Source organism: Schistocerca cancellata, chromosome 8 (genome assembly GCF_023864275.1).
Source record: "Schistocerca cancellata isolate TAMUIC-IGC-003103 chromosome 8, iqSchCanc2.1, whole genome shotgun sequence".
Lineage (NCBI taxonomy): Eukaryota > Metazoa > Arthropoda > Insecta > Orthoptera > Acrididae > Schistocerca > Schistocerca cancellata.
The window spans coordinates 18,449,413-18,472,277 of NC_064633.1; the positions used below are offsets into that span (position 1 = coordinate 18,449,413).

Sequence of the window (22,865 nt, forward strand, 5' to 3'; positions counted from 1 at the left end):
AAGATTAGATGGGTAGATCACATAACTAATGAGGAAGTGTTGAATAGGATTGGGGAGAAGAGAAGTTTGTGGCACAACTTGACCAGAAGAAGGGATCGGTTGGTAGGACATGTTCTGAGGCATCAAGGGATCACCAATTTAGTATTGGAGGGCAGCGTGGAGGGTGAAAATCGTAGGGGGAGACCAAGAGCTGAATACACTAAGCAGATTCAGAAGGATGTAGGTTGCAGTAGGTACTGGGAGATGAAGAAGCTTGCACAGGATAGAGTAGCATGGAGAGCTGCATGAAACCAGTCACAGAACTGAAGACCACAACAACAACAACGTTACATCTGACTGGCAATTAAAAGCAGTAAATGAGTTACATTTGAACATACTGTCTTATTACCTCTAAAGATGTCTCCTACATCAAAAGAGATAACATTAGGAGCAGAAAGATGTATTACATCATGGTCCAATGCCATTATGACATTTTTTTTACCAACTGATATGAAACATAGTGAACAGGTTTCTTAAGTTCAAACAGGAAAAACAAAAAGAACTTTCAAACTGACTTTAAACATAACCAAAGAAAATAAAGAGGCTAGTGAAGAGAAATGGGATGGATGAGCAATTTGGAGGGAAGAGTGAAAAATGGAAACTGCTAATATGTGACATTGAGGCATTACAAGATGAAGTAAAAGAAGGATGGAAAACCTTAAAAAGGGTGTAATGGGGCATATGTAAAGCAGGGCAGTAGGACTACATTTAATGACATTTGTACCAGTAACAAAAGCACACTGGATTCTAAGTACTGGGAAACATATTGATTGTGTGCCAGTGTATGCTTCCTTTGAATTAAGGTATCTTTTGTTGACACTAATTAATAATTATGACAGAAGCTGCCTTTCACAAGAAAACATCTAATTAGCTCATAACCTGACTCAAAATTTGTTATTCTTAGTGGACAAACATCATTTAGTTACTAAGATCAGTCAGTTGACACTTGAAAGATCAAAATATTATGCAATAATGAAAAGAGGATTGTTGGTTTTATTTCGAAAGTGTGTTCTTATTTAATAAACAGAAGTTGTTATACGCTGATAGAGAAAAAAAAAAAAAAAAACCGGGATGGTCAATATACAATTCATCAACAGAATCACTTCAGTTGAAATTATGCTCCTGAAAGAACAACCTAACAGAAATGGTTTACATAAATGTTAAGTATGTTAGTGTTTTACTATGTAATTATTAGATTATATTTATGTCAGAATGCGACACATTGTAGAATATAAAGTATTTTCTGGGTTCCTTTGCTCTGTTCAAGGTAAACAAAGCCAATTACACACACAAAATATTCTTATCACATCCTGGATTTAATTTGTATTGTGGGGATTCCATTGCATTCAATTTTCTTGTGACTGCAGTTAAAATTGTACACACTAGTGTACTTTTCACTACAGAAGTCAAACTGATTATGCATAAGAAATATCCATGAAGAGGTAGTCTCATGGTTGGCAGAGCACTGCATGAAGTGATATCTAATCTCGTGCACCTGGTTTAGACAGGTCCACCCAGTTCTTCTGATATCTAATCTTATTTCCTACCTGTATGTTATCAGCAGACTGTATTTTATGTTTATATCAATGTCAGGTTACTGAAAATGACAGGTCTTAGATTCAAGTGTCAACAGCGACATTCTTGGAGAAGACTTAGTTTCATAATGATATCTTATCTGAGCACTGAAATGTATTTCATTCTATTCAGCGACTATAGTTTAGGTGAAACTGTTATGCACTACTGAAGCAGTAAATGTGCCACAAAATCTTTTAAGGAAACACCTCAGTAACCAAGAAATATGTCTGTGTCTGGAGGTATGATGTAAGATAATTTTTAGCACAAGATAGATAGATAGATAGATAGAGAGAGAGAGAGAGAGAGAGAGAGAGAGAGAGGAGGGGGGATGGAGAGAGAGAGAGAGAGAGAGAGAGAGAGAGAGAGAGAGAGGGGCCATGTCTGCCAAATTCAATTGACAATTTTAATACTTTATGTTCTGGACCATACTTTTAATTCTTTTTCTTCTGGCTTTCCGATATTTCATATTCTCTACACTGCATGTACAGTGTCAGAAACTTTTACCAAATATTACATTTGGAAGGGATGAGCAAGTAGCCCTCTTGTTGAAGAAAGTCATCTCCATCTGCCAAAATCTGCTTCTGGTGTCTGCCAGCCTGCCTGGCTGCCTTCTGTAACTATCTTGTTAAAACTGGTTCTTTAGGCAATAGTATTCTTTGATTACTTTTACTGCATATTACTCAATTATCCACTTTTCTGTTACCCTTTATTGCTTTCATGTGGGGTTTGTTTATCATTAATCCAATTTTCAACTAAGGACTCTTAAGTATAATGGATACCAAGGCTTCAACAGCTAATTTGGCACAATTTAAACATTTGCTTCTTTGAGATTTTCCCAGTGGACAGTTTCCAATCAATAAAACCATAAGACTGACCACAATAAACAGAACTGTCTTCGAACAGAGGGAAATACAATGGGAAACACTAACATTTAATACAACTGTTCACTGTTCCAATTGGCTGGCATCAAAGGATGTATGTTCAACACTCGCAAGGTGCTTGCCTAGTGTCAGCAGAAAGGAGGCACTAGTACTGTGTTTGCCATGTAGGTTCATTACGTATCGAAACTACTGTCATGAAAGGAACAGTAATACTTGTTAAAAAATGTTTGCAATTAAGAAGTGGTACAACAATAGAATTATCTGTTCATTGACCATTATGAGGATAGTATGGCCAACTACATCCATTCTGACTGCACAAATGGAGAAGTGTTGCAGGAAATATTAAGATTTGGTATTATTTCCAGTTGTGGTGAGTTACAGAGGGGGAAAATTAATCTTCCAGCAATTATATACTTTTCTCAAGGAGCACAAACAAACTAGAAATTTAATTTCAGTTGGAAATTTTACAGGAAGTTAAACATTCTTCATCACAGCGACTTTAAACTAAGGATTCTGTTAGGAAACATTTATGACACCTATAATGTTTGTGATCGTCAGCCACTGTATTAATGTCTCAAGCCTAGTTTTCTTCATTATCTTTTTCTTGTCTACAGTATATGCTGCTTTCTTTTTATTCTTTTTCGCATGTGGGTATGATTTAGGGCAAGTAACTTTTGCAACTGGATAAGTACTGTCAGGTATAGACAACAACAGCCATATACTTGACTGGTGCCGGCTCTATCTGATATTACATAAAAAAGAATTTATTGTTTTGTTAGCATGTTTTAGGACACTCTTGCACAAATAATAGATTTGGCAAGAGAAAAAACATCACAAGCAGAGACTTAAAAAGATTCAACTTCATCTGCACAGTATTCAACAGCTATAGCCACAAGACAGAATTTCAGCATTTTTCTAATGGTCCCTTGAAGAGAGAATTTTAGTAAGGCTCGTGAGAGGACACAATAAGTGTCAATCTCTACTATTTGGAACTTGTAAATGATTCATTTATGAACAGGAAATACATTGCTTGTGGTTGTAAAATATGAACTAATTTTACAAAGCAGCCCCCTTTTGGGCCAATTTTATACAACATTTTTCCAGTGAGCAGACTACATCTTTGAGGTCTAGTTCTGTAGTATTTGCAAAATATGCACCTATAGTTATCGTAATGTCTTCACTAAACTCAAACGTTTTAGCAGGCACAAGTTTCCTTGCATGAAGAGTAGACAGAATCAGAGGCTGTCAAATTCACCAAATACTGTGGATGTTACAACAAGCCACATTTCATGTGCCCAGGTTTTCTTGCATGGGAAACTGGCAGGTGCATTGACCTGAAGAAAGCTTTAACTTCTGCAATCCAGGCCATGTTGCATCTATTGTTTCATGCAGTTGGTCTATGAGATGTAGATAGTGTTTGTAACATATTACTCTATCCTTAGTAATCATTAAGAAAAATTCCTTCCAAGCTTTCTTGGATATTCTGTTCAACATATGACTCAAGCAACTGCTGCCAGGTCACACTTTGTAAATTTCACAACATTGTTAGGTGATGCCTACCTGCTGGTAATAATCAACCGCCACCATCTGACAATGTCGAGCAGTTGCTTGTTGAAATATTGTGAGATATGTATCATTACACTGGTGGCAGATCCAGGAGTAATATATTGAGAAAAATCCTTTTCACATCCCCAAAATACTGGCAATTATCTTTCAATCAGATGAAACAGCCTTTGCCTTCATTGGTGCAAGGCTACCAGCTTCCAATTTTTACTCTGAGTGCCATTACATTTCTGGTATAAAGTAGACAATCCACGTTTCATACAAGCCAACAAATTTGCATACAAACTTAGTTATATTCTTTTTAAAATTGTTGAATCATGGCTAAGAAATTCATTTTTTATTTTCTTTGCATCCACTGCCAAGAAATGTGAAAAACATCTTGTACCAATCTTTACTACATTTACTTCAAGTAAAATTTACTGTATAATGACTGTCAGTACTATTTCTGAGGCACATACACCCCCCCCCCCCACCCACACCCACCCACCCACCCACCCACCCACCCACCCACCCACCCACCCACCTACCCACACACACACACACACACACACACACACACACACGTTTTAAAGGTGAAGGACTACACGTATGTTCATGTTCTTGTTTATTTGACCATACATGTTCAATACTTGCATTATAAGATGACTGGCTGTCTCTTTACTCATTCCATGGATAATATTTCATAGAGGGAGGGATCGGTTCTGATAAAAACACAAATATGGAATGAACACAAAAAAAGAAGGTAGCAGCTGATAAAACTAGTCTAACAGAAACATATCATTTATTGTGTTGTAGCATGTTGGAGAATAAATTCCTGAATCTGAAATTCTAAAGTACTCCTCATGGGACAGGGGACCCAAAATGACCTAACAGATCCTCACTTCCAACCAAAGGCCCCCCCCTCCCCCTCCCGGACTTTACAGCTTCTCTATTTGTTTCTGCATCTACACCATACAGCCTTTGCCCCTTTACTTTGTTTTTCACATCTCTGTTACAGTTTTAATTGTACTAATCATCTGAATAAAATAATCTTTGGTTTCAAGCAGTGTCAATTTGAATAAAATTCTTGAGCTTTCGATGGCTAGCTACACCACCATCATCATCATCATCATCATCATCATCAGGAGTAACATTACTGTCTGCCGGGGCTGTCAATATTTCCTGTTTATATACAAGCGATTATGGCTGCTGGCACTAAACAGAGAGGGCCGAAACAACGTGTGCACGCAACATGAGTTGGACAGCTCACGGCAGCTCCGGTCCTCCACAGGACCGACTGACATCAGGTGGCATGAGAAGCCAGCACCACATTTGAAACTGCCGCTCCCGCCACCCTACTTGTGCGTTAACTATTCGTTCTTGCTTCCTTTCTACATCTGAAGTCTGCCCCCATGCCCTAATTAAGTGTGTAACCCTGATCTCTGTTTGAATTATTGCTGTCCATTCGAATCTCAGTGGCCTCTTTTATGATGGACCCCTGGTATGATGACCCAAGACCCACAACTCATATATTCTCAAACTGTATTTTTTGTCCATGCTCAGTGAAATGCTCTGAAACTGAATTGTCTGGCCTACGTAGATGCTGCCGCCCTCGTAGGGACACCATACACACCAGGCACACGAAGATCTATGTAATCCTTAAGAGGGCACTACATATCTCGTATCTTGGGGCCGAGCTGGAACATGGTCTCAATCCATGCCTCTGCAGTATGTGTCCCAACTTGCTGCTCATTGCCCCACAGTACAGCAAGAAAGCCACCGGCTTGGCTGCTTCTGCTGATTCACAAGGCGTCCTTCTTTGGTGACAGCTGAAAGTGTTCACAATGTTTCTTTTGCTGTAGTCATTCTTCCTGAACATGTCCCTCAAGTGCTGCAATTCAGACTGTAGGTGGTTGTCATCAGAAATAACATTGGTTCTGAGTACTAATGTGTTCAGGACAGCTTTCTTGTGTACAGGGTGGTGAAACAAACAGTGTTCAAATATCGATCACTGTGTGTTGGTTTCCTGTACACAGAATGACCAAGCTGGTTTCTTGCCTTCCTCTCAACTAAAACATCTAAGAACGGTAGCTTGCCACCCTTCTCTATGTCAATGGTAAATTTATTGTTGGGATGCACACTGTCCATGTGACATAATGTATGTCGCTGTACAAGGAGTACATTGTCACTAGAACATGATGAAACAAGTTGATGATTCCAGGTGGCAACTGTCGGGCCACAAGATCCAGTGTGTCTTGTACTGGCAACCCTCATAAAAAGTAACACCACGTCCAGACTAACCATTATGTCATTTCAACCTATTTCTATTTTCTTGAGAATTTCAACAAATGTCTGCAACTTTACAACATGGTATTCACAATGACATAGTTTTAGCACTAATAATCCTGCAAGATGTTTTGTCAGTCTGTAGATGGGTAAGGTGATTGAACTAACAATGGGCCTAGGAGGAACATGTTCCTTATGTATTTTTGGCAGTCCATAAAGCCTGGGAGGTCTGGCGGAACAAGACAATTTTATCGCCACTTCATCTGGTAAATCAAACTGCTTTAATAACTTCCCTGTCTTCCTGACTATGGACTGAGTCAGATCATGACTAAGCTTCCAGTACAGCTCATCATTTAATGAAGGTCGTACCTACACGTGGTAGTCTTCAGAGATCAGAATCACGATTGCATATCCTTTGTAGGTTTTCAGGCAACCAAGTCCCTATTCTCACGCAATAAGCATAAGCCACATCGTTCCTCAAGGTTAATATTTGATTTCAGTAGCTTAGCTTTTGACCATATATGGCCAGCAGTTAGTCTGGATGGTAAACAAGAGAGACATTGCCTTGTGAATCAGCAGAAGAAGCCAGGGCGGCAGCTTTCCTGCCATACTGTGGTGCAACAAGCAGCAAGTTAGGATGTTTACTGCAGAGAATGGATTGAGACCAGTGTTCTGGCCTGGCTCCAAGATACGAGATATGTTGCGCCCTGTTAAGGATGACATAGCTCTTTATGTGCCCGGTGTGTATGGTGTCCCTTGTGAGTGTGGCAGCATCAATACTGGTCAGACAGTTCACGCAGTTGCTGAGCGTTGTACTGAGCACAAGACGCATATTAAGCAAAGGGAACATGACAAGTCAGCCATAGCTGAGTATTGCCTTGAAAATGGACACAAAATACAGTTTGAGAACACAAGCATCTTGGCCCATGCATCAACATACGGGGACTCCATTATAAAATAGGCAGCTGAGATTAGAATGAACAGCAACAATTTCAACAGAGACCATGGTGAGTAGGGCATAGGGGGTGGGCGTTGGATGTCAAAAGCAAGCAATCACAGATACTTAATGATGGTAGGGAGGCGGGAGGGGCAGTTTCAAACATGGCGCTGGCCCCTCATGTCACCTGATGTCACTTGGTTCCGCGGCGGGCCAGAGCTGCTACGAGCTGCCCAACTCACCTTCTGCACACGCGTCATTTTGGCCCTGCCAGCGGCCTTAATTCTATGTATATAAGCGAAAATAGTCCCAGCCCCAGCAGTCGGTAGTTTTACTCCTGATCACGATGGTGGAGCTAGCCATTGAAAGGTCAAGAATTTTATTAGAATTGATGCAGCTTGAAAACCGAGAAGATTTTTTTCAGCCACGCTGCTGCGAAAGACTCCGAGGATACTATCTGACCAATCATTTTACCTCTTTTATCCATCTTTTGTTTCTCTCCTTGTCCTCTCTGGACTGAAGCTGCCACGGTGTTTAGCAGTATTCTACATTTGACCTTTTACTATATTTGAAGCCACTACATTCATCATTGTCTCCTATTCTCTTCTCTGCAGGTAGGTGCCTGTTTTCCTACCCCTCTTCCCTCCCTGAGGAAGAAACTAATAGTTCTGAAACCTAGGAGAAGTGTTTTCACTTTTAACTGTACCTATCTATTGAAACAAAATGTAACATAAATGACAAGGAGTGTAACCCACAGATAAATGTGACTGAATGATCACATGCTAAAAACTGAATGAGTCAGTTATTTCATTCAAATAACTTTTGGAAATGCAACTGGGTCATATCCTCTACAACTGCTGATGTTTCAACAGATTAAATCCATATAATAGTCAAGATCCGCCATAAACAGTGACAACTCATTGCATTGGTACCTTGAAAATGACAATATGTTTACTTGTCAAAATAACGGCTGCTTTTAAGGAGGTTATCTGAAGTCATTTGAACATTTGATACGCACATTAAAAATGTGCTAAACAGTCCATGGTGGAGCTAAAAACTGGGGGAGGGAGAGGGGGAGGGCAAAGCAGAAGAGGCAGCAGCAAATTGGCACATTTAAAAGAAAACTGAAGATAAATCTGAAGCTATTGGGATTATGTCCATCTCCAGATGAAAATACGTTTGATTCCAATCATGCTGCATGGTGTGTGCTCACCGTATTGGGCTTTAAATATGGCCCTTCAAATCTGTATATAATGTAGTAAGTACTAAATACTGCAAGATGTTAACATCCTTAAGCAGAAAAGCAACTAATCATTACAAACTACGAACATGTGTCTGACAAAGATTCTCTGTCATATTCAAATATGAATATCCATAGTATTTTGGGCTAGAAAAGAAAGTGTGTGATGAACCTCACAGAAGAAAAGGACATCCATACCCAGAAATTACAGAAGTAAACCCAATTCTTTTTCAAGCATATCACAAACAAGATTACTGCGCGATTCACCTTGTCAAACACAATGGGTACATATGCCTTGATAAATTTTTTAGGAATGAAAGACAACAGTGAACACTGAATATTCTTCACAAGTCTGGGATAATAGTAGGTAAAGTGCATAAAAAGTTTTTGAATTCTGCATATGCAAGACAGTCATAACCCTTAAACCTATCTTAACTGTGACTGAAACTGACTGTACGGGGACCTCACCACCCAAAAAATGATCAAGGGACTGACTCTGAGGAGGATCAACAATATAGTAAAATCCATGTAATCAACAAGGAGATTATGGGAAGTATTTTGCAGATTTTTTATAAAGGGACAACCATCACAGATGAATGTAAAAAATATGAAGTACTTCTTTTTAGAAGTGTGGTTATTTCACATATCAATGCCTTGGTCCACAACAGCGTTCCAGATGTGAGGTATCACTTTTAAAACTGTGCCTTGACAAAACATCTGCTGTACAGTCCTGTAGTGGCCCAATGTGATCATAATTTGTTCACAGAACTGAGATATACAAATTTGAAAAAAATAAAATAAAAATCTATATACTGTTTTGCAGATTAGGAGAAAGTATTCCCCTAAAAAAAGTCTCATGCTCCACAAACACACGATTGAGAGAGTGCTTCAAGTTGATTCTGCTGATTTTCACTATGGTTATATCTTCCTAAGTGAAATTGAAACCTACCAATATCAGTTCCCAACTGTTTTAAAATTACCAAGAAAGGAAATACTTCTGACTTTTTAATTTTTTCCTTAATGAAATTTTTTAAGTTGGTAGGCAAATGAAAAATGTTGCAAGTACTGATGATATGCATACAAAAGGTTTTTATTAGCCTTGTTTTACTCTTTTCAAATTCAGAAGATATTAGTAAATATCTCGAAAATAAACAGTAATTCTGTACTAATGAAGGCAATAATGATATCTTGCCACATTTCCTCTTACATGACTTAGTAACATACATACAAACCAACTTATTCTAAAGGTTACTGCCTTGGAAAATCTTTCCGTTTCACAATACACATGTTTTCAGATCTTAGTTTATTGACTTTTTGTAGCTCCAAATGTCTGTACCTGACATCAATTTGATGCAAACTGTGCTGGTGCAACTATGATGGAGTTTGTCACCAATGCAGTCTTAGTTATGCTGTAATCAACATGTTTAAATCAATACTGAATTTCTGTAAGTGAATATGAAGTGTTTCTTCATTATCAAACTTTGCACATTATCTCCCAAGATACTGTGTTCTCCTCGTCCAAAATTGGAAATATAGGGGACATTACTTGAATGAACATCTGTAGCTTATACATAAGAGTGACAGTAATGCCATTTCAAGTTATTTCTTCTTTCTTGCCCTGACATCACACCATATTGTTACAGCACATATTTTTATTCTTTTGTGCACTGCACTACAACAACCTAGGAACATGATTCCAGGAGAATACACAAAGCCCATGCAGGTATGGCAACTCATGATGATTCTGCTATCAATGCCCCATCTTGATGACACACAGCGGCCTTCCATGCACGCATCACATGCAAACCAGATAACAAAAACCTCCAAACAGTTTCATATTCGGTTATACAGTTTACGATTGTGAACATCATTTGTTTAGACATAAGGTTATACATCACTCTACTGGGGTTATATGTAATACCACACTTGATCATACAACCAGTCCCTCCTGTAATTAGCTATTTATTTCAGTTCCGTGTAATTGTCAAATCCTCCTCTTTTCCATGTCTTCCAAATACTTCTTCCTATGCCATTATTTGCCTTTCTTTTCCAGAACTTTGTCTTCAAGAATGTGAATGATGAAAAAGTTTTGTCTGTTGACACGTCCAATAAATTTTATTTTTCTCTTCTCTGGTGTTGGTGCAATGGTGGTTTCCTTGGTTTGCTCTGGGAGGAAACCGAGTAGATATTATAACACACAAATTATTAGTTCACTTTATTACAACATAGATAAATAATTCTTCTTAACTTTGTACAGTCCATTTCCACACAAATGTCATGGCTATTCACAACTGTCTCTGAACATAAGTGTATTAATGTATGACGTGATACAGACAAAATACAAGTCTCTCACTTCAATTGCATTTAACAATAACTTTTACATTGCGTTATGCCTAATACATTGATCACACAGCTTGCCTATTAAAAGACAAGGCTGTTGCCTTAGTGACTGATCATGGACTGGACTGAGCTGAGTGGTCCTGTGCTTGTCTGTGACCAGAGGAGCCAATATGGAAGTGTAGTGAAATGTTTCTGGGCGTGGCTACACTGGTGTCACTCATTCATTGATGCAGCTTGCAATAACAATATTTTCTTGTGGTTGCATTGGAAGGTGCCAACCTTGCTTTGGCACCTCGCTCTTCAAACGCCTTCACAATCTCAATTTCCTTTAATAAGCTTCTCTCTTCACTGACATCCCTGAAGACTGCCAGGTTAGTTTTTCTTTCCATTCAGTTCATTCTCGTCATTTTCTGCCATGTTGACACTTCAGCAGTTTCAAGTCAATTCCTTTGTAGTTTCCTCATGAGCACAACTTTCACTTCCAAAGAGCAGAGTTCACCACGTAAACAGTTTAAAAAAAAAAAAATCCTGAATGCCTGTTTTGCCAATGTGTTCCTTCCCTTTCTTCTATTAATCATCTATTGTCCCCTGTGACAATACTGCTGAGTAAACAAGGCTGTTTCAGGTGATGAAATCAGACAATTTTTATACAGGTTTTCATTTCTAATTTTTACCTACCACAATTACTTTAATTTTTAAGATATCTACTTTTAACTTCCACAGTTTTAAAGCATCTGACAGCACTTGCAGCAGTTCATTAATTACTTTTTCGGACACTGTACCTATTAGCACATCATCAGCATACCTGATACAATTTATATTTTCACCGTTGGCTTCTATTCCCTTTATCTTCTTCTTCATGATTTGAACAGCTTCCTCACTTAACACATAAATTAGTCCAGCTCATTGCCTAATTCTGGCTTCCTCCTCTAGCATACTGATATCTACTATTGTACTTTGGTTAATCATTCTTCTATCCCTCCTGTCCAGTTTTACTTTGTTCATACTTCTACAAAGTAGCTCCATGTTCATATCGTCAAAAGCTTTTCCTAAGTCAATGAAGGTAAAATAAGTCATCTATTGATATCTATCTTCCTCTCAATAACACGGGCAAGGAGAAAACTGCTTCTCTTGTTGCTTTGTCTCCTTTAAATCCAAATTCAAATTCAAATTTTTCAGTATGTTTATTTACCTTTGCACGTATGTGATAACATTGATAGCATTCTGTAATTGATGTGGTCAACTGCATTTCCTATTTTAGGTATGGTAATGGTTCTGCATTGTGTGATTTCTTCTGGCATGATTCATTTCTCATAGAATCATTTATTAGTCTGTATAACTGGTCTTTCAAGTTGTTACCTAAACTTTTCAGCAATTATGCAGTAGTGTCATCATAGCCAGCTGCTTTTCTTGTTTGAGACTCTGAAGGGCACATTCAAATTCATGCTTCATGCATTCAAATTCCATTCTCGAAGTGCTCTTTGTTGTAAAGTTCTTCTATGTATTCTTTCTAACATGCACATACTTCATCATTGTCTATTAGCAATATTCCCTCTTTATTTGTAACTACTAATGATTCTGTTCTGGTTTGTACAGAAGGGCTCTTCACTTTCTTATAAGCTTCATCTTGTTCACTCGTTTTCTCATCTTTCTCTCTATCTTCAATAATCCTTTTTGTACTCTGCATTTTCCTGTGATGAGATTTTTAATTCTTTTGTAGTCATCAAAATTGTTTTTCTTTTTGGGTTATTTCCTGAATTAGGCTTAATATTTCTTCTGTCATCCAAGGTTTCCTTGAGCTCCAGTTTCACGTTTTTCTCAAACCTCATTTGTTGCTTCAATTATCCCCATTGCACTGGTCATCACTCCCAGTAACCGTTTTATTTGTTCTTTCTTCAAAAGCCTTCTTTGTTGTTTCCCATATGATGAATACAAAACTAACAGTGTCACAATAAATATTTATAATGGATTACATCCAAGAATATAAATGTACTGTAACATTATTTCAGCACACTTACAAAGCGTATTTCCTATTATTGATAATTACAAATTAACTTCTGTTGAAAAAAGGTATCAAACCCCCAAAAAATGTGACTCTGTGCTCACTGTCAAATGTACATGACATGCTTTCACTTACACTTATTACATGTGTAATCATAAAAGAACATACCTCTATTGCAATTTACTTTCCTAAACAGGGGAACACCTCAAGAGTAGTTACCCTAATCAACAGATTAGTCATGGCGATACAGTTAACTGGGCAACAAGATCACCAGACTTTACACCATTAGATTTTTGTTTATGGGGTTGGATGAAGTCTGACAAAGTGTGCAAACAAAAGGTAAATATTCAAGATGAACTGCTTGCTTGCATGATGGGCACTGCTGCCCTCATTGGGGAACATGCAGAGGCACTCAGACAAGCAACACAACATGTTCTACCAAAAGTGTACCAAAGCAATGAAGTTGATGGGAGGAAGTGGGTGGGGGGCAGGGGGAGTGGGTGGGATATTCAATTCAAACCTTTATTGTTAACTGTCAGCAGCAGTAATGCGATGTGTACGACAATGATTAGAGGTGAATGTGTTAAAAATAAATATTTTTCAATTGATATTTTGTAACATGCCTGTTGTAATGTTTATCAACTGTTGCACATATAAACCTGACAATTTACTGAATAGTACAGATAATAGATAACGATGTACAAGGCTATTACAAATGATTGAAGCGATTTCATAAATTCACTGTAGCTCCATTCATTGACATATGGTCACAACACACTACAGATACGTAGAAAAACTCAAAGTTTTGTTTGGCTGAAGCCGCACTTCAGGTTTCTCCCGCCAGAGCGCTCAAGAGCGCAGTGAGACAAAATGGCGACAGGAGCCGAGAAAGCGTATGTCGTGCTTGAAATGCACTCACATCAGTCAATCATAACAGTGCAACGACACTTCAGGACGAAGTTCAACAAAGATCCACCAACTGCTAACTCCATTCGGCAATGGTATGCGCAGTTTAAAGCTTCTGGATGCCTCTGTAAGGGGAAATCAACGGGTCGGCCTGCAGTGAGCGAAGAAACGGTTGAACGCGTGCGGGCAAGTTTCACACGTAGCCCGCGGAAAATTGGCTCATGCCACAACTGGAGACCGACAGCGCAGACTTCATCTTTCAACAGGATGGTGCTCCATCGCACTTCCATCATGATGTTTGGCATTTCTTAAACAGGAGATTGGAAAACCGATGGATCGGTCGTGGTGGAGATCATGATCAGCAATTCATGTCATGGCCTCCACGCTCTCCCGACTTAACCCCATGCGATTTCTTTCTGTGGGGTTATGTGAAAGATACAGTGTTTAAACCTCCTCTACCAAGAAACGTGCCAGAACTGCGAGCTCGCATCAACGATGCTTTCGAACTCATTGATGGTGACATGCTGCGCCGAGTGTGGGAGGAACTTGATTATCGGCTTGATGTCTGCCGAATCACTAAAGGGGCACATATCGAACATTTGTGAATGCCTAAAAAAACTTTTTGAGTTTTTGTATGTGTGTGCAAAGCATTGTGAAAATATCTCAAATAATAAAGTTATTGTAGAGCTGTGAAATCGCTTCAATCATTTGTAATAACCCTGTACATGAAATGTGTTCAATCTTGGAAAGTATTCAGAATCGGGCATATGTCCATATAACAGCTTTTTGCTTCAAATGATCATTCTTATCATATCCCTGAATACTAACCATTCCTCCTTGGACACTAACCTCCTAATGCATGAATACAGTCATGTATTGTTACTTAGTATTGTGTAACATCCCTTTCTAACACCCTGATTACAGCAGCAATATGCTGATGCCATAGACTGCACAAGACATGAAAGCATGAGCAGCCACCCTGATTCATGAGTGCTTAAATGCCACTCCCAACTGGTGATGGTTGGCTGGAGCTGTTGAGCTACAGTATTTGGCACTCAGTTGTTAGTTGTGGATTACATGACATGCTTTCTTATCAGCTGCATCCAGCATTAAACTTGGTCTCCCTCATCCTCAGAACACATGGGCACCTCTCAGTCAGGGGTCTGGGTGACTTGCCCCTCCTTTCTAAACTTTTCCAACCTACTTCTCTTTCCTCCCAGAGAAGGGAATGTTTAGCAGCATTATTTAGAAATTTGCCTCATGTAAATATGGTACATGTTACTTTCAAATAATAAAAAATGTGTAGGGTAATTGAAAAAATAGTTAATATTTGCTATTTATTTTACACTTAATTTTGATTGTTAATGCAAACTTTCCTACTATTATTTCTTACTGAAGTGTGTCACCTCTCTAATGAAATAAGTGTTTTATTTGTAGACTTATTTCTAATGTTTAATGGTATTTCATTTGTTCCAGAAACAAGTGCACATAAGAAATCAACAGAAATGCTCACTTTTGCATCTGCATTTGTTCTCTGTTTTATACTCTTCATTGGAATAAAATTACGCTGGTTCAGAGCCAGAATGAGATTTGATACAAACACCATACGTAGTGGATCCTCTTCAGTGGCTGCTGCTAGTGCACCCACATTTTCTGTAGCTGGTGTTTATCGACCAATTGGTAATAGCAGTCCCTTTGAGAGTCAAGTTCAAACATTTTATCCAAAAACTGAGCAGAATCATCATCATAAAAGCATGCCAAACCTAACAGAAAACTTGAATGCGTTCCCAAAAGACTCACCTGGCATAGCAGATGTAACTACAAAGACACAGTCAGTACAACAAAATCTGTCAACTTCATCAAAAACTGGAATGTTAGCATCAAATGCAGAGGACCATAATTCTGCTGCAGCCAGTTTCGGACTAATGAAACTGAAGGAAAATGGAGACATTTATTCAAGCACACCAGATATGTCAACAGCAAATCATTCTCAAACTGAGTCACGACAGAAGAAAAAGACAACAAAAAGTTCTGTGAATAAAAAACTGAGTGTTCCTGAGACTGAAGCACCAGAAACTGAGGCAGGCAACCTTATCTTTTTGAATTCAAATGGAAAACCCATATCTCCCTTGGAAAATAAGAGTGCAAAAACAGTTTCACATAAAACAAAAAGCAAGGCACCAGCACCTCCAGCTCCACCTGCCCTTACAAATCCTAAATTTCATGAGTATGAAGAGTTTGATACGTAAAGCTTTTCTACCAGAACACAAGTTCTTTCTGTTCATTAAGAATCTCGTCTGATATTGATATTCTGTGTTGTTTGTGAGAAGAGTATTTCCAAAAAAGATGTTGTTATTATTATATCTAATAAAATTAGAAGGGCAGAGATTCTAAATGACTTATCTGTGAAGTGATTATACATTCATCAGTATTAACTGCAGTAATTTTAAATGTAAGTGATCATATAATAGTTTCCTCTTAAACACAGAAACTAAGTGCTAATTTAGATTGATAACAACAATAACCTATGGAAGGCTTGAAAGTTTCAACAGTGATGCTCATAAACGATTAAAAAGTTTAATATGCACCATATGTGTGTAAGACACACATATAACAGATCTGCCATTAAACATTATCTTCAAGATTTAAATGATGTATTACTTTTTTTATAAAGAAGATATGTTGATAATATGACAATATGCTCAAATGGTTATCAATCAAGTCACAAGTCACAGGGGTCGGCAGAAGAAAGTGTTAGCCAACAACAGTTTAACTGAGTTTAGCAGGTTGTATCTTTGGTTAAATAAAATGACAAGAACATAAATAAAGCAAGACAAAATTTATGAAGCAGGTAGTACTTGTTAACAGCATATGGCACACTTGAAAACTAAACAGACAGTGTGATCAGATTAATCTCTACTAACTTGAAGGTTAGCACTTTCTTTCATCGATCCCTTCAACTCTTCAAAAGAAACTTTCAGCCATGAACAATGAAAATTTACCTGAAGCAGTGTTTGTGCAAGATTAGTTAAATTTGAATGTATATACAATGGCATTTGTACGGAAAATAAAACATTAAAACAGAAATAACAAAGGAATCATCCCAAGATACTGTAATTATTGCAACTCTTTTAAAATGGTAAAATAAATATTATGGACACCATAAACATTTAGTTCTTATCGTGTTCACCATGGGTTCCTCTACCTCATATTGTACCAGCTCTGAAACTCCAACCCGAGTTATAACTACCATGATGTGAATATTTTAGTCCTCACTTTTATGTCTCAAATCTATTTGAGATTATGTCAGCACATTTCTATTGATCAAGTAATAAGGAGAAAGACAGACCAACTTTGACTTAAATGTTAGTAGGACAATTTTATATTTAACTTCACAAAGCCCACAGTAATCTAAATAAAATTCTTTACAGCCAAGTGCCTTGTAAACCTAGAGAGGCACAAATATGGCAGAAGCCCAAGTAAAACAGTTTTTATATGTACTTCAGCAATTAGTTATCCAACTAAGTGTCACATTTCAGATAGTAACTAAGGGAGTTCTGCTCAAGTCACTCCATTAAATTGCGCATTTTATGAAATAAGGCTAAACAGGGACATGACCTGTCTTTATTGATTAAAGTCTTCTTATCAAGAGCTCCTGCTACATCCACACTTACAGTGACACAATGTCATTTCCCCTGACAGCGAGCAATTACAGTCAAAATGAATATCATTAAATTCTGCATACTTCCATAGCTGCTGCACTTTCTACTTCACATTTGTCTTCCTGTATGCCCTAAAACATAGCAAAATAGCTCCACACCTGTGCTGTCGATACACTTGGTAGCCTAAAGTAAATGGACATCTTACTAAGTGTGCTTCGAGTGGCTACTACTGAGGCATTCATTTGTACACATGTGCAAACTCACTGAATCATCATCATGGAATGGTTTTCTGTTACAATGAGTCAGTTGATAGAACTGAGCCTGATGAGACAAGGCCACTAAGTGAGATATGCCATCAGAGACACTTCACAGGAGTTGTGTACACTCAGTTCACTGTAACAGATTTTATGGTAACATTAAATGCAATCTTTGATTTGGTATGGCTATAAGTTTACTGATAAGCAGAACAGAACTGTACTATGGAAAATCATCAGAAATACTCTCCAACTATTGCAGGGAACATCCTACAGAACTCTCATATACTTAACAGAATAAATAATGGACAGCAGAAATCACTGGACACCAAGTCCAATACAGTTTTGATGCAAACCAAAAGTATTATGCCATTTTTTTACTAAATGCTGGGGACCCCAGAAGATGCAATATCAGATAGAAATGACCCTATCAACATTATACATCTACCCCAAGATGAAACAAAAATTTATCTGCAAGTGGAAAATGGACAGCAAATTAAATCATGGAATAGGGAAAGAATACTCAATGGCTGTAGGGGGGCGGGGGGGGGGGGGGGTGTCTTATGGGTCAATGGTTGTACCTTAAGTTGAATTCTTAATGCACAACTTTCTGTGCAGAAGGACTCAAGTCTGATTAAATGAACTCCCACTCTCCATCCAAAATGTATCTGTTCCTGTAAGGCACATTCTAGCAGATATAGATGACAGAACTGATAATTATTGATGAGTCATTATAATTCTCATGTTATTATTTAGTAACAGCAGAACCCACTGAGATAATTTAATTTTGCATTCAGGATTTATTTTTTCACTGTTTCACTCACTTCACTCTGAACTACATATGAACCTCTGCTCAGCCTTTAACCCTATGTTTTGTCATTCCTTGTAAATGCTGTTGCATTGCTAGTTCTTTTTATGAAATTTGACGCTATTCTGACATGTAGCACACAGTATTTCTTTACAACTGGTACCAATTTCATGCAGCTAGTGCTGGACTGGGTCAGTTATATTGGAAATGACCACTTCCCATCTCAGTTAACTTCCATTTCTAATCATTAATAACAATGCTAATACCATTTACATTATGATCTGTCCATCTTCACAGCTCAGCAGTCAGCATGGCAGACTAACATGAGAGGGAGCCTGGTTCGATTCACGACCAGGTCAGAGACTTTCCTCTGATCGGGAATCTTCATTATCGTTTCATACCCATCGACATGAAAGTTGCCAAAATGGCGTCAACTAAAACGACTTGCACCAGGCAACCAGTCTATGCAACGGGAGATCCTAGCCATTCGTTCATTTCAGTTTACATTATGATCTAACATAAAAAATTTCTTATTCATATGTTGTAATATATAGAGCCACACACAACAAGCAAACCACCATTTAAATGTAGCACAAAATATCAGTGTTCCCTATCTTAAAATGAGCAGGACAAGCTTGAAACCATTTACGAATTTAAATTTAAGTTATTAGTGTAACTATGTTTCATGCCATTCATACAGCTTCTATCTCAAAATATAGTGCTTCAAAATCTAATTTTCCTAAGATAGACAAGGGGGAAAAAAACTTTTTTAAAAGGATGGTAAGTATGGGTAATTCACATGATTGAAGTGTTTTGTGTCAAGAACGGCTGGTTGCAGTCAAGAACCAAAACTACTTGCCAATTTTAAAGCCATCCAAAATTATAAAAAGATAAAAACAATGAAGGAAGAAACGGATTGCTACTTAATGTAAAGAAGACACGTAAAGTTGCAGATGGCACAATTAAAAGATACTCATATAAAGCATTCAGCCACAATCTTCGTCAGTTAAAAAAGAAAAAAAATCACCCACGCACGCACGCACGCGCACACACACACACACACACACACACACACACACACACACACACACACACACACACACACACGACGTCAAACTGCAGCATTTCAGGCTGCAATGCATCACTTGGGATGCAAGCAGCAGCAGTCTAGAGCGGGTAGGGAAGGGGAAGGATAACAGCATACAGGTAGGGAGACATTCAAATGCTGTTTAATGGAGTGTGCATGGACTAGATTACCGAAAAGGACACCGTCAGGAGTTTGTGGGGCAGGGAGATGGGAAAAGAAGTAGCAAAAATGGAGAGGAGCGGGAACAGGTGGGCAGATGCTTTGGCAGAGGGCTGCAAATAAACAAAGCGGGAGATGAGAGGACAGAGGTGGTGGAAGCTATTGGGTGGTGGGTGTGGGGACAGTATGTTACTGTAGAATGAGACCGGGATAGTTATGGAAGCGGAGAATGTGTTGTAAGTATAACTCCCAACTGCACAGTTCGGAAAATCTGATGGTGTGGGGAAAGATCCAGTGATTCTTTCCGCCCCTCAGAAGTGGTGTTCCATAGCCCACCCAACCTCCACAACATCCTAATCCACCTCTATGCCATTCCCAATCCCAACCCCTTACCACATGGATCATATCCCCATGGAGACACAAGTGCAAACTTGCCCAAACCAACCCCCCCTCCTCCGTACTTCCTCTTCCAGTCCAGTCACAGGTTTATCCGACCCCATCAGGTGCCGGGCCACCTGTGAAAGCAGCTATGTCATTTAACAGCTCAACCACAGTCATTGCACACCATTTTATGTCGGTATGACTACCAACCAACTGTCCACAAGAACGTATGGCCACTGCCAAACTATGGCCAAGAGCGAAGTAGACCACCCTGTGGCACAACATGCGGCTGAAAATAACACACTTGATTACAATGGCTGCTTCATTGCCCAAGCCATTTGGATCCTTCCTTCCACCACCAGCTTTTCTAAACTGTGCATATGGGAGTTATCTTTACAACACATTCTCTGCTCCCATAATTATCCCAGTCTCAATCCACGGTAACATACTGTCCCCACACCCTCTACCCAATAGCTTCCACCACCTATGTCCTCTCATCTCCTCTCCATTCTCATCTCCCACTGTTTATTTGCAGCCTTCTGCCACTCTTCCCCATCCCTATCTTTTTTTGCTCCTTTTTTCCCCACCTTGCTATCCCACAACCTCCGGACAGTATGGCTATTGATAGTCTAGTCCCTGCACACTCCAACAGACAGCAATTGTCTCTCTTCCCACCTGTACACTATATCCCTTCCCCTTCCCACACCCCCCAGATTGCTGTTTGCATCCTATGTGATGTTGCATTCTGGCCCAAGATGCTGGAGTTAGCGGTGCATGAGGTATGCTTACTGTGTGTGTGTGTGTGTGTGTGTGTGTGTGCGTGAGTATGTTACTGATGAAGGTTGTGCCTGAAAGCTTTATGCAAGTGTCTTAACTGTGCCTGTCAGCAATTTGACCCGTATTCTTTGCGGTAAGTAGCATTCTGTCCTTTCCTACATTGTTAAAAATATAAACACAAGCAAACTGCAGCATTACTGAACAAGAATAAACAGTGACACAATGTTTTTGCTACCAGAAACTAGACACGACAAAAATTAAGTACTGAACATATCTGCCACAAAATGCCATTAATACTTCAAGCTGCAGTGGCAGAAAGCAAAGAAACAAAAATGGTACTCAAAGATGCAATAGATTTACTCAGGCAGACAATATAAAAAAAATATGATACCATAGTTTCAAAATATATTATCAGAATACTGATATTTGAAAAACAATAATTCATCCCATTACAATGACACTTTTGCTAGGGTGTAGAAGCCATGTTATGCGTGGTTCACACCTACAACTACAAAATTAAGATATTTTTTAATTATAAGAAGAAGTCATTGGTGAATGGTTATCACAGGTGGTGAAAATATAAATACTGCTGATATTAACTACTGAAAGCAGAAAATACTATTCTTGTGTTATAGAACTTTTCTGTTCCTTCCTTTGGGTGGGAAGAGGGATTAGCTGGAGAAAGCAGGAATGGATGGTAAAGGTACTCAACTCTAAACGGAGAGGGATCCAATTGTTGTTAGGGTGAGTGGTGACTATAATCTCTGTGACTTTCCCTTCCTTTCTACCATTCTCTAAACACCCTTTTCTTCCCCCAAGGATTGGAATACTGAGAACAGCTGTTTCTACTCTGTTTTTCTACAAGCAGTACTTCAATTTCCACCCTCTGGAGATAAGTAGTATCTGGCTATTCTGCTTCTTTGTAATTCAACAGTTTTCTGAACTGTATTTTCCTTCTGATAGAAAAGAAGTGAAGGTACTACTATACAAAACTAATACTAAGTAATATTAATTACTATGGAAGAGATACCTATAATCGAAATGATTGTTGTTGCAATATTTTGCTTTTTTGGAATCTATGCGATGTTAAACCCTCATTTAAAAACAACATAACAAGTCTGTTTAATGCAGAAAGCAGAGCCAACTTACCTGTAGCATTTGGCCAGAGGGAAAAGGATGCAAAGCTTCTGATGAAGCTCACAGAATTCTTTATATGACCGGAACAAGAAAGTAGGATCTGGCTGATTGATTCTCTCCACTCTTAATATATATACATAATATTTTTCTGGGTCATAACGTTTCTGGTAACCATATACATGCACACTTTTAATTCGTCCTTCCTGCTGCATCCTGCAAAGTAAATTGGACTAAGTATTAGTGGTCTTAAACACAAAGAAATAAAACTTCACCCCCTCCCTCCCCCTCCACATAAACACACACACACACACACACACACACACACACACACACACACACACACACGTGGCAGACACAAACCACAGTCTCGTTTAATTCAGCATTTTCAGTAGATATGAACATCTTGCAAGTTCCAATAGCTTACTAACTGTACTCACAGTCTCCAAGAAAGATTTCATGTGACACTGAATTGATTCAGGAATTTATTTACGTGCAGATCATGTTCTGTAAATTCCAGCATGAAGGAGAGCCACTGATATATTGACACGTAGGAGGAGAAATTAGACAAATGATGAACACTAACTTCACTTAATGAAGGTTTATTCAGCACTTGCACATGCAAGAGTGCAGAGCGAACTGCCTCCGACCAGAACACATATCGTATATATACAGTTACAGAATATTCCAGTACAATGATTCTTGACATTTGTGGATACTTCTAGAATGTACTCGAACCAAATATATTTTACAGTTCAGGTGAGTTTTGAACTCACGACCCTCCATGCAACAGTCTAGTATCATAACCACTACACCACGGTGACTGTGCTACTCAGCAAAAATCAGTGCAAACAA

The 22,865-nt window shown here is 38.6% G+C and overlaps 2 protein-coding genes across 3 annotated transcripts in view; one reads left to right on the plus strand and one right to left on the minus strand.

The window, feature by feature from the left end:
* The window catches only part of LOC126094613 (phosphatidylinositol 4-phosphate 3-kinase C2 domain-containing subunit alpha-like), a 243,258-nt gene that overhangs the window by 46,726 nt on the left and 173,667 nt on the right, over positions 1-22,865 (minus strand). For both annotated transcript variants that reach the window (XM_049909092.1, XM_049909091.1), the window contains exon 25: positions 22,026-22,226. In XM_049909092.1, coding sequence (XP_049765049.1) covers positions 22,026-22,226 — 201 coding nt within the window. The remainder of the gene's footprint in view (positions 1-22,025; positions 22,227-22,865) is intronic.
* Positions 1,765-16,838, plus strand: LOC126094614 (uncharacterized). The gene is made up of 2 exons (XM_049909093.1): positions 1,765-1,853; positions 15,225-16,838. Exons 1-2 carry the CDS (start codon positions 1,838-1,840, stop codon positions 15,995-15,997), a joined length of 789 nt encoding a protein of 262 aa, XP_049765050.1. The 5' UTR covers positions 1,765-1,837; the 3' UTR covers positions 15,998-16,838.